The sequence below is a fragment of the Rhincodon typus genome, chromosome 41, assembly GCF_021869965.1.
Source record: "Rhincodon typus isolate 14 chromosome 41, sRhiTyp1.1, whole genome shotgun sequence".
NCBI lineage: Eukaryota > Metazoa > Chordata > Chondrichthyes > Orectolobiformes > Rhincodontidae > Rhincodon > Rhincodon typus.
In genome coordinates, this window is record NC_063372.1 from 10,188,812 (window position 1) to 10,199,481 (window position 10,670).

The 10,670-nt window shown below is 43.5% G+C and overlaps 1 protein-coding gene across 1 annotated transcript in view; it reads left to right on the top strand.

Moving 5' to 3' along the window:
* The window catches only part of bloc1s1 (biogenesis of lysosomal organelles complex-1, subunit 1), a 90,062-nt gene extending 81,119 nt beyond the window's left edge, over positions 1 to 8,943 (top strand). The window contains exon 4 of the mRNA XM_048619009.1: positions 7,757 to 8,943. Within this exon, the coding sequence (XP_048474966.1) occupies positions 7,757 to 7,864 (108 nt within the window). The 3' untranslated portion in view covers positions 7,865 to 8,943. The remainder of the gene's footprint in view (positions 1 to 7,756) is intronic.
* Positions 8,944 to 10,670: the final 1,727 nt, after the last annotated feature.

Genomic DNA, 10,670 nt, shown 5'->3' on the forward strand with positions numbered 1-10,670 from the left:
CAGTGGACAGGGTTTCTGTTGCTGGCATCCTAAATCCTGGGAATAAATGGACGGTGGGGTTCACATCAGGAACATTAAATTCAGACTCTAGTCTACATAGTGGCTATTAGATTATACCCATTTACTTATTTGTGTCATCAATTCATCTATCTTATGATGAATGCTGTGTCTATTCATATAAAGAGCTTTTGGTTTTGTCCTTTATCATGTTTCCCTTCTCTAATCCTATCTATAGGTCCTGTGGCTCCTCATGCATACCCCACCACTCAGTATAACCTTTCTGTACTAGCTCCGTATCCCTCAATTCCCTCAGTACACAAAAATCTATAGATCTCTGCCTTTGAATAAACTCAACAACTAAGCACACACCGTGCTCCTGGATCAAGAATTCACAATCCTTTGTATAAAGAAATTTATCTGCTTCCCAGTGCTAAATGACCAGAGCCCTATTTTTAGACTGTAAACCGTAGCTCTAGACTGTCCAGCCAGGAAGCATCCTCCTAGCCACTATCCTCACTTGGGAGAGCGTTAGATTGAAAGTCTAAAGGTCCCTGGTTCAATCCCAGGTTTTGGCAATGAGTTCATTCCATTTGGCTGGAGCCCAATCCCTGATCCTGTTCCCAGTCCCGGTCTCACGATGCCCAGAGGAAGCTGGAGCTGAGTGAGCAACTTCCTGTGCCTTGCTCATCTTCCAACAATAGCTATTGCCCCGAACCCCTGTAGCTCCGACAGCTGGGTCAGATGGCACAGATAGTAAGCATGGCTGCGGGAGTGGCGGTGGGCTTAGCTGTTGGCCACATGATGGGGAGTGCCCTGACAGGTGCCCTCAGTGGAGGAAGCAGCTCTGAGCTGGCCAAGGCTGATGTTACTTACCAGGACCCTCCATTGGCAGTCCCTCCAGCCCAGTCACAGACCCAGCAGAACATGCCATGCTAGTTTAAAATGAGACAATTCATGGAGTCTGCCCAGAATCCGCATGATATGACCCTCTGCAATAGGTTCAGTGCGGTGTTGAAGCAATGCAAATCATCATATGGTCTGTCTTGAAGATTGGAAGCCTGGGGTTTGAGGAGAAATCCCAGGATTATGATGATCATGTTGATCAAGCCCTTCTGATGATTTCACTGAGTCATGTACAGTCACTGAATGTGAATAAAATGTTCTCAAAATTGGGGGTAAAATAACAAATGTGATGCATCACGTCCAGTGAAGAAGCTTGGGCATGTTGGGATGAACCTCATGGTAAGAGGATTGGCATTAACTTGTTACGCTCACACGTAAAGAATAGCCGCTTTGTCTGACACACTGTTAGTAGAGGTGCCAACTTTAGTTGAATGGAGCGCACAATTTCAGAGTAAAGGGTTGTACGTTTAAAACTGAGATGAGTAATTTCTCCTCTCGGAAGGCAATGAATCTATGGAATTCTTTACTGCAGAGGGCTGTTGAGGCTGAGATAGACAGATTTTTAATCGGTAAGGGAATCGAGGGAAATGGGGAAAAGGTAGGAGGGTGGAGCTGAAGATTATCAGATCGCCAAGCCGGTGTATTTGATTGCAGATGTTTCGTACCATCTGTAAAACAGAACTGGAAGTGATGCCAACCACCCCAGCAAACCGAGGCATATAAATAACAAGCGGGACAGAACACCAATGCTTCACCGGAGGCGCACTGACGATATTACCTAGCAGGGTGACGAAACATCTGCAACCAAACACACCATTTCAAGCGAGCAAGTCTGCAACCTTGTCCACAACCCGAGCTATAAATCTTCTCAAAAATTTTAGACATGATCTCATTGAATGGTGGAGCAGACTCGATGGGCTGAATGGCCTCCTACATCTAATGGTCTCTAAGAATGTGTGCAACACTCGGGGAGGATTGACAACCCTACCTCATGGGTCTCCGTTAGGTACAAAATGCCAGGGTGGGTAAGTATTTTGTCAAGGGAGAAGTGCAGAAAAATAGATGGAGAAAAGATAAAGCCTGTTTGGTTAGCAACATTGAATTAATGCTGCACTGAGCACCATCTGCTGGCTTGGGGAGAAAAATCAAATCAATCTTAGCATGACCCTGGCAAATCCATTTTTAACTTGAATCGTCAGTCCAGAAGAATTGCTGTTATCATTGGAAAGGTGAGTTTGGAGAGGCAGCTGTTACTTTAGTCACAATGTAATCTGGAAGGGTGATGCAGTACCATGTTTTGATTTGGTGTATATCTATGTTTCCATGAACCATTATGCTCCATAGCTCTGCCACTATCCTTAAATTCTCACTTCTGTTCATCCAGCTGATTTGCAAAGAAAAAACAAAATCATGCATGCCTTGGTAATGAAATAATGAATTGCTAAAACTAGGACGGCTACTCCCTTCCTGAAGCTGTAATCCAGTCCTTCCACAAGCAATAGAACACACAGCAGTACAGCATAGGAACAGGCCCTTTGGCCCACTATGTCTGTGCCAACCGTGATGCCATTCTAAACTAATCCCATCTGCCTGCACATGGTCTGCATCCCCCTATTCTCTGCCTGTTCATGTCTGTCTAAATCTGCAACTATGATCTATTCCCAAATGTTGTTACTGGGGGTATCTTTAGAACTGGGCCTTAAAGCTTCGGTGTATGAAAATAGGGAAGTTGCAACTATATAGTGCATTCACGATCTAAAATATTTAGCTGCTGATTTTAGTTAACCTTTGATAAGCAGTTAACTGTCGTTAAATATGTCAAAATGGCACAAATCTGCACACAGCAAGGTCCTGCAGAGATAAATAAGCTGTTAATCTACTTTCGGTGGTGTTGATTGAGGCATGCGTTTGCCGGGAAGCTACATGAACTCCCCACTGCTCTTCCATTAGTACGCTGGGATCTTTTTAGAGACAGATTTAGTTTTCGTTTAACATCCCATCTGAAAAATGACACCTCCAACAGTGCAGCACTCACTCAGTCCATCAAAGTGTCAGCCTAGATCAGCATTTCCAGAATTATTTTCTAATACGACCCCATTTTAACATTTGATGGTTAATGCAATCCCAGCTGCCAATAAAAGCAAAACAGCAATAAAGTAGCATAATAACATTCAGTATATAATTAATGAAGTTTGCACATCTTATGTCAATAGACAATATGTTATATAAATATGAAAGCCTATGATGAAAATCCTGGGCACTCTATGACTGGGCTGCTGCCTGTTGCTAAATCTACATCCACTTTCATAGCTAATGCTGCAGGAAACCTCTACTGTACTTAAGTAGAAGCGTAGTGAGAACCAGTGTCTCTCTTGGATGAGCGAGTAGCCCTGTGGTCCTCCTGGGATGTTGACACTTTTCTTCTTTAGTTACTTCATAGCCCAACTGATCAGAGTTGTCAAAGCCCAGTGCTGCGAGTTCATTTTATGATTGGCTAATTCTCACTGCTGGAACAATACAAGCTGGGGGAAGAGGAGGGGAGCAGGAGATTAATGTGACTTTATTTCTCACAATGTCATATGCTCACCTGTTCTGGGAACAGCTGGCCAAGGTTCTGTGCCCAAGTATTGGACTCTGGGTTTGAATCCACTGCTGTCTGACTTCAAACAGTCAATTTTAGCTGGAGGTAGGTGACCATGTATTGTGGGAATAAAGTCCCCAGAGGAGGTTCAGCACAAGATCCAGGAAATTTTAACCCTAGGACTCATTTACAAAATATAAGATGATGTGGATCTCAACAGGGGAGAGAGGGAGAGGTGGTTTTTCCCTTGTAGGAGAGTCTAGGACCAGAGGGCATCACCTCAGATTACAGGGCCACACATCTAAGACAGATGATCAGACTCAATGGGCTGAATGACCTACTTCTGCTCCTACAATGGTCTTGCAGCGTGACAGAGCCAGTTGGGTGCCCAAGTGAATAGTTAATAAAACTGGTGTTGGACTGGGGATTTGGAAGTCAATGTCAGCACTGGGACAGAGAGGCCTGACTAAAGTTGGGAAGACCTAAGGAATCCTTGTGGGGTCTAGAGGAGGAAGACACTCTGCTCCTCCTCGCCTGCAAAGGTACAAACAAATAGGCTATTCTTAGAGCTTACCCTCAGCCTTTTCTAGCCACTCTCTGGTTCTGCTGTTGGGGTTGGCCTCTTGAGGACCTTCCGAATCCAGAAGTCAAAATGGCATTACAACACTGATGTCATTAGACCACAATTTTCCCATGTAAGGGAGATCCCCACGTTTTGGACGACTCTCCTTTGCTTATTTTAAATCAGGCATAACTTTTGTTGGAGACAGTAAGGACTGCAGATGCTGGAAGCCAGAATCAATAGATGTGGAACTGGAAAAGCACAGCCGGTTAGACCGCATCCGAGGAGCAGGAATGTCAATGTTTTGGGCTGAAACCCTTCGTCAGGATTGGGGAGGGGGAGGGGGAGGGGAGCCCACAAATAAATGGAGGGGGTTGGGGCTGGGGGAAGAGTAGGTGAGATGGAGATCGGTAGGGGGTATTGTGATTGGGCAGTGGGAAAGGTGGATTGCATGGGTGGGTAGGAAAATGGACAGGTTGGGGGTGGGGAGATTATGAAGCTGGTGATGCAGGTAGGGGTTATTGTAGGTGGTCAGTGAGAAGGGTGGACAGGCTGGGGGAGGAGAGATTTTGAAATTGGTGAAGTCAATATTCAGGCCATTGGGCTGTAGGCTCCCAAGGCAAAATACGAGGTATTGTTCCTCCAGTTTATGTTTGGTCCCACTCTGACTTTTGTTGGAGGGTATGGGGAAGGGGCTTCTGATCCTGATGGAATCATGTTCCACAGGTTAGATGGAGGACTCTTGCTTCGGATGCATTCTCAGACTTTTTGAAATAAAAGCAAAATAGTCAGAATGACGGAAATTGGAAATAAGGGAACTGCTTAACAGGCCTAATAGCATCTGCGAAGAGAAAAACTTGAGTTAACACTTCAGGCCTGTGACATTTTAATGAAAGGGGGATGTTTCACGAATTCTGTTTTTTCTCTCCACAGATGCTTTCTGACCTGCTGAGTATTACAGCATTTTCTGTTTTAATTTCAGACTTTTAAATCTTTCTTTTTTTTTTGCCTTCACCTGCTCTAAACACTGGGATACAATTCTGAAAAGACAGAAAGCCCTCCAGTATCTCATCCAACTACCTATTCTGTGGGAGAGCCTGGGTGGCAGTGTTAGTGAGCTATGTAGCTGTATGGGGCATCATAGTGGGGCTCATTCCTGTCCATATACACAAGCTAGCAGAAATTGTCCTTACGTTGCACTAATTAGCACAGTAGCAGCAATAAAGAGAGTATAAAATATTACGCTCACTAATAGAATGAGCTGCAGATTTTAAAAATTGTTTCTCATACTGGCTAACAACTTCACAGCTGCATAATTGTGGCCATGTGATGACCAGATAAATTGTGCAAAATCTGACACGCCCTATCCAATTGAGTTTTCATTGCTTTATTTTGAAATTTCTTCATTGAAACACACCCCTCTACAATATAAATGGAATTCAAGGAGCCAGCTCACCAGTTTCCTGCTATTGTCAAGTTCAACTGTAATGCCTTAAAGTGATTGACTATTACCGTCGTGCCTTTAATATTCTGTATCTCCTGTATGGCAGTGACCCAGTTAAGATGGATAGAGATGTCCTAGAATAGCATGTCAAGCAGCAAGGTACAGTGCAAATGACTGCTGGGATGCAGATGTCCTCCTCACTGTGCTTATTTGCATAATCCTAGTCTCATTATCTACAGAACCCATTGCAGACATTTCCACACGAGAGAAAATCAGGTCACGGTGCCTACTGTCCTAAACAGGACTGGGAGCAGATCACCAACCCGCCTGTTTTGTCTTCCGCAGGAGGTGGGCAGTGGAAACAGCATAACTCAATGAAAACAATCTCACCTGCACCCTTAACCCATTTGCAGTTGACATGCGATGTGCAATTTTATACATTCAGAGGGTGCAGTGTAGATTCATGAGCATGTTGTCTGATTTAAGAAGGTGTAAATACAAAGGAAGACATGAAAAAGTGGGTCAACACTCAATATATCAGAGGAGATTGTTTCTATCCCTTCATACCAAATCACCCTACAGATTGTCCCCAGTATGTACTTTGACATGGTTTTGGACCTGGGAGGGGCAGCTGAGTTCATAGAATCCCTACAGCCTGGAAGCAGGCCATTTGGCCCATCGAGTCCATACTGACCCTCCAAAGAGCAACCCACCCAGATCCACACCCCACCCCACGCCACCCAAACACTAACCCTGCATTTCCCATGGCTAATCCACCTAACCTACACGTCCCTGCACACACTGTGGGGCAATTTCCCATGGCCAATCCGCCCTAACCTGCACATCTTTGGACTGTGGGCACTCCACATTGTGTTAGCTCTGACCTGGTTAGTATTGGATGGGAGACTGCCTAGAAATACCCAGTGCTGTAAGCTTTTAGGGCTCTTGTGACATAGTGGTAGTGTCCCTACCTCTAGGTCAGAAGGTTCAGGTTCAGGTCACACCTACTCCAGAGGTGTGTCATAACCCATCTAAACGTGTTCATTTGAAAAAAACTTGAAGATAGGTTCAATAGGTGGTTAAAAGAAAGTAGAATAGAGGGAAATGGGAACAGAGTGGGATCATGGGATTAGGTTGGCTCAGTTGTTAGCACTGCTGCCTCATGGCACCAGGGATCTGGGTTCGATTCCAGCCTCCAGCGACTGTCTGTTTGCACATTTTCCCTTTTGTCATGTGGGTTTCCTCCCACAGTCCAAAGATGTGCAGGCTAGGTGGATTGGCCATGCTAAATTACCCCATAATGTGCAGGCTACATGGGTTACTCGTGATAAATGTGGGGTTACGGGGATAGGGTGGGATGCTATTTGGAGAGGCGGTGCAGACCCAATGGGCCGAATGGCCTATCTTTTACACTGTAGGGATTCTTTGATTCTATGACTTACTGATGGAGTGCTTGGATCAGACAGCTGTTTCCTTTTTCCAGTTATTATAGAGGAAGCTGTCTGATGGCCTAGTGAGCAGATATCCTACCTGCCAGGGAGAGTGGTGTCTCTCAGATTTGATTTCCAGGCATTCATTGCAGATGCTCAAATCAGCTCGGGAGCAGGAAATCTGTCCACATCCTTCCTCTTGCTTAGTATCAAGTAACCACTGCTGGTAAGTTCTAACATAAGGACAAGATTACAGTTGGCTATAATAGCTCCCATCAGCAAATATCTTGTCATAATCCTTGCCTCTGAGTCAGAAGGTTGTGAATTCAAGACCCTCTCCAGGGTCTCGAGCACATGCAATAATCCCAATCAATATTCGACTGCAGTATTGAGGGATCATTGCACTGTCAAAGGCACTGGCTTTTGAGCGAGGTGTTAACCACGATTCTCGTCTGTCCTCTCGGGTAGATACAAAAGATCACATGCCACTTTCTTAGAGAAGAGCAGGGGAGTTCTCCCAATTGTCCTAGCCAATATTTTATCCTTCAGATATACTGTTGAAACTTGCCATGAACAATTGGGTTGCTGAATTTGCTGCCAAAACAAAAGTCTTTGATTGCATACTGAGTACTTTGAGACATCCTGAAGATCTGAAAGGTGCCATATAAACACAAGTTCATTCTTTTTTTACCGAAAGACTGGCATCTGAGGGCAGTGCCCAAAAACTAGCTGTGCATGTTTCATTTTAAAGGGACAGGGATGATGGCCTTACAGATAAGCAGCAAGTGGATGTTTCTTTGGTCTGGCCTTGCTGAATCTATTTGTTTTCTCTGCAGGAAATTGGTGATGTCGAGAATTGGGCAAGAAGTATTGAGATGGACATGAGGACTATCGCCACTGCCCTAGAGTACGTCTATAAAGGACAGCTACAGCCTGCAACATGAAGTTTCAAATATGAGCCTGAAAAATGGGCACTTTGCGAGGAAGAAGTTGAAGCATCTTCACAATTTAAAGCTGACATTCTAAACAAGCTGTACAGCAGGCTTTCCAACAGGAAGGTTGCATTAATGCTGCAATCCCTTTCCTATTGGGGACTCTTATCCACCCACTGTCTGACTGTTAATTTCAATATCCTAAACTTGAATGCAGATATCTAAGACTTGATGCGTTTATTTGTTTTCCCAGAGTGCAATCATCTAGGAAGGATAATGTATAAATCCTAAAGTCTCGAATGAAATATATCTAGGCCCATTTCATTCTCCACTGCTAAAACAATTTGTACGAGTCTTTGGTTGTTATTGGCAAATTTTCTTTTAAAAAGACACCAGAGAGAATTCTTGATAGAAATACTCAGTGGACTACTGCCCAGTTGAAACCAAACTAATTCCATTTTGATCAGATTTTCCCACAAGCTCAGTCCTCTGTGCCAAACAATTTCCATCATATGTGGCTGTATTTTGTACACTTGTATTTATTTGTCCCGCTGGAGGACATTGTTACTTTTCCTTCCTGCAGTCTATTGTCTGCGATGATGTCAATTGCCAGACTACAGCTATCACTTCTCGTTGGAGTGCGCTGTCACTAGAGTCACCTCCCTTGCTAGACTTTGCACAGCAGCTGCTGCTTCCCTCTTCCTGCAGTGCATTCTTGATGGATGGCCTCATTTGCCAGCTTGTTCTTTTTATCTGTTGCTTTTCCTTTCTGCAGTTCGTCAAACAGATAACTTGATTTCCCAGCGTCTTGTCACTACTTCTTTCTGTTCTTATTGAGGTAGATCTCACTCGTTTGTGTTCAGTTGCTGTATTCTGGCATTCCTCAGAATGCGGGATTCTTATTAAAATAGATGCTTTTTCTTTGTTTAAATGAGCCAATCTTTTTGTGTAAGAGTACAATATTGCCCCACCCAAAAGCTTCTCTGCATACTGATGTATATAAATGAATGACTAAAAGGTATTCTTGGTGTCGATTTAATCATGTAAGATGATAAATAACACTGATGCAAATAAATTCACTGTTTACTGATTGGGTTGCTGTGTTTGCATTTGCCCCCAGTGACCCTGGTGTGTATGTAGTGTGGTTGAGATGATCTTTTGATCACACAATGCAGTATAACTGCACTGTCCTTTTGCCTTTTTGGGCTAAGTCCAGCCAGAGTGAAAATCATCTCTGCCTGCTGCACTAAAGACTGATTTAGGGTAATCTCAAGCCCATTCTTTCCAATTATCCAAGAGGGATTGAGTAGACTGGGACTATACTCATTGGAATTTAGAAGAATGAGCGGGGGCATCTTGTAGAAACCTATAAAATTATGAATGGAATAGATAAGATAGAAGCAGGGAGGTTGTTTCCACTGGCGGGTAAAACTAGAACTAGGGGGCACAGCCTCAAAATAAGGGGGGAGCAGATTTAGGACTGAGTTGAGGAGGAACTTCTTCACCCAAAGGGTTGTGAATCTGTGGAATTCCCCGCCCAGTGAAGCAGTTGAGGCTACCTCATTGAATGTTTTTAAGGCAAAGGTAGATTTTTGAACAGTAAAGGAATTAAGTGTTATGGTGAGTGAACGGCTAAATGGAGCTGAGTCCATGAAAAGATCAGCCATGATCTTCTTGAGTGGCAGAGCAGGCTCGAGGGGGCAGATGGCCTACTCCTGCCCCGATTTCTTGTGGTCTTATCAAGCCATTATGAAGACTGCACTGACAATCTGGTAAAAGGAATTCAATAGGTGATCCTTAGAATGGGAACTATTAGTTTTCACCAAGTTATGGTTCTCTAGTATAATGGAAAGAGATGACAGTATCCCTATCACGTGCCCTAAAACTAAATGCTTGTAGTATTTGGATTTCACTTGTCACTTTTGCTTTTTAATTTAAAATAATATAGTTTGGGTAGACCAATTTTCCCTACAAATACTTGTGGTGTCTCAACTTTAATGAGAGACACTTCATTGTGTCCCTTGTAGGATCACGCATGCTTGGCTCTGCATCCATATGGGCCTTTTTTAAAACAGAACCTGCTCTCAGGTTTTTGTGAAGAGACCAGAGGCAGATGCAAAGAAATTACAGCACAGAAAGAGGGACATTCTTCCCACCATTTCCATGTTGCAGCTGGCTGGGACTATCACTGGTGATGTCCACCCTTAATACCATTTCACTTTTGAAATGTTTATCCAGCCCTGTTTTTAAATGATACTGTTTCTGCTTCAGTAGCAACTTCTGCATAGGGAAAAATTCCTTCAAACTTTCCCCCTTCGTTGCTCTTCTGATAATCCTCCATCTGTTAATAATTTGGCAAACCACTGGAGACAATTTTTCATTTAACCTCTCAAAACATTTCATAATTTTCAAAGCCTCTATTAAATTTTCCCCACCCCTTAGCTTTTTCTGTTCAATTGGAAAAGGCTCTAATTTTTGAGACTATTATTCATATTTAGAGCCTTTTTTTGTGCTGTTCTGGTAAGTCTTTGCTGTACCTGTTCTGTGCTTCTAGTGTCTGCCTTGTTATGGAGTGTCTGTAACTGTATGCAGTTCCCCAATTATGCCTAAACAACATTTTGTATTAATTAATCATTAGCTCCTTGTTTAATGTTCAATGACAGCATATATTAAAAACTCAGAAACCAATTCCCCTTTTCAAGTTCTGATGAAAGGTCTTTAAGACATAAGAAACAACAGCTAAAGTAGGCCATTCAGCCCCTCAAACTGCCTCCATTCTGCAAGATTATGGCTGATCTACTGCAGGCCTCAACTCCTT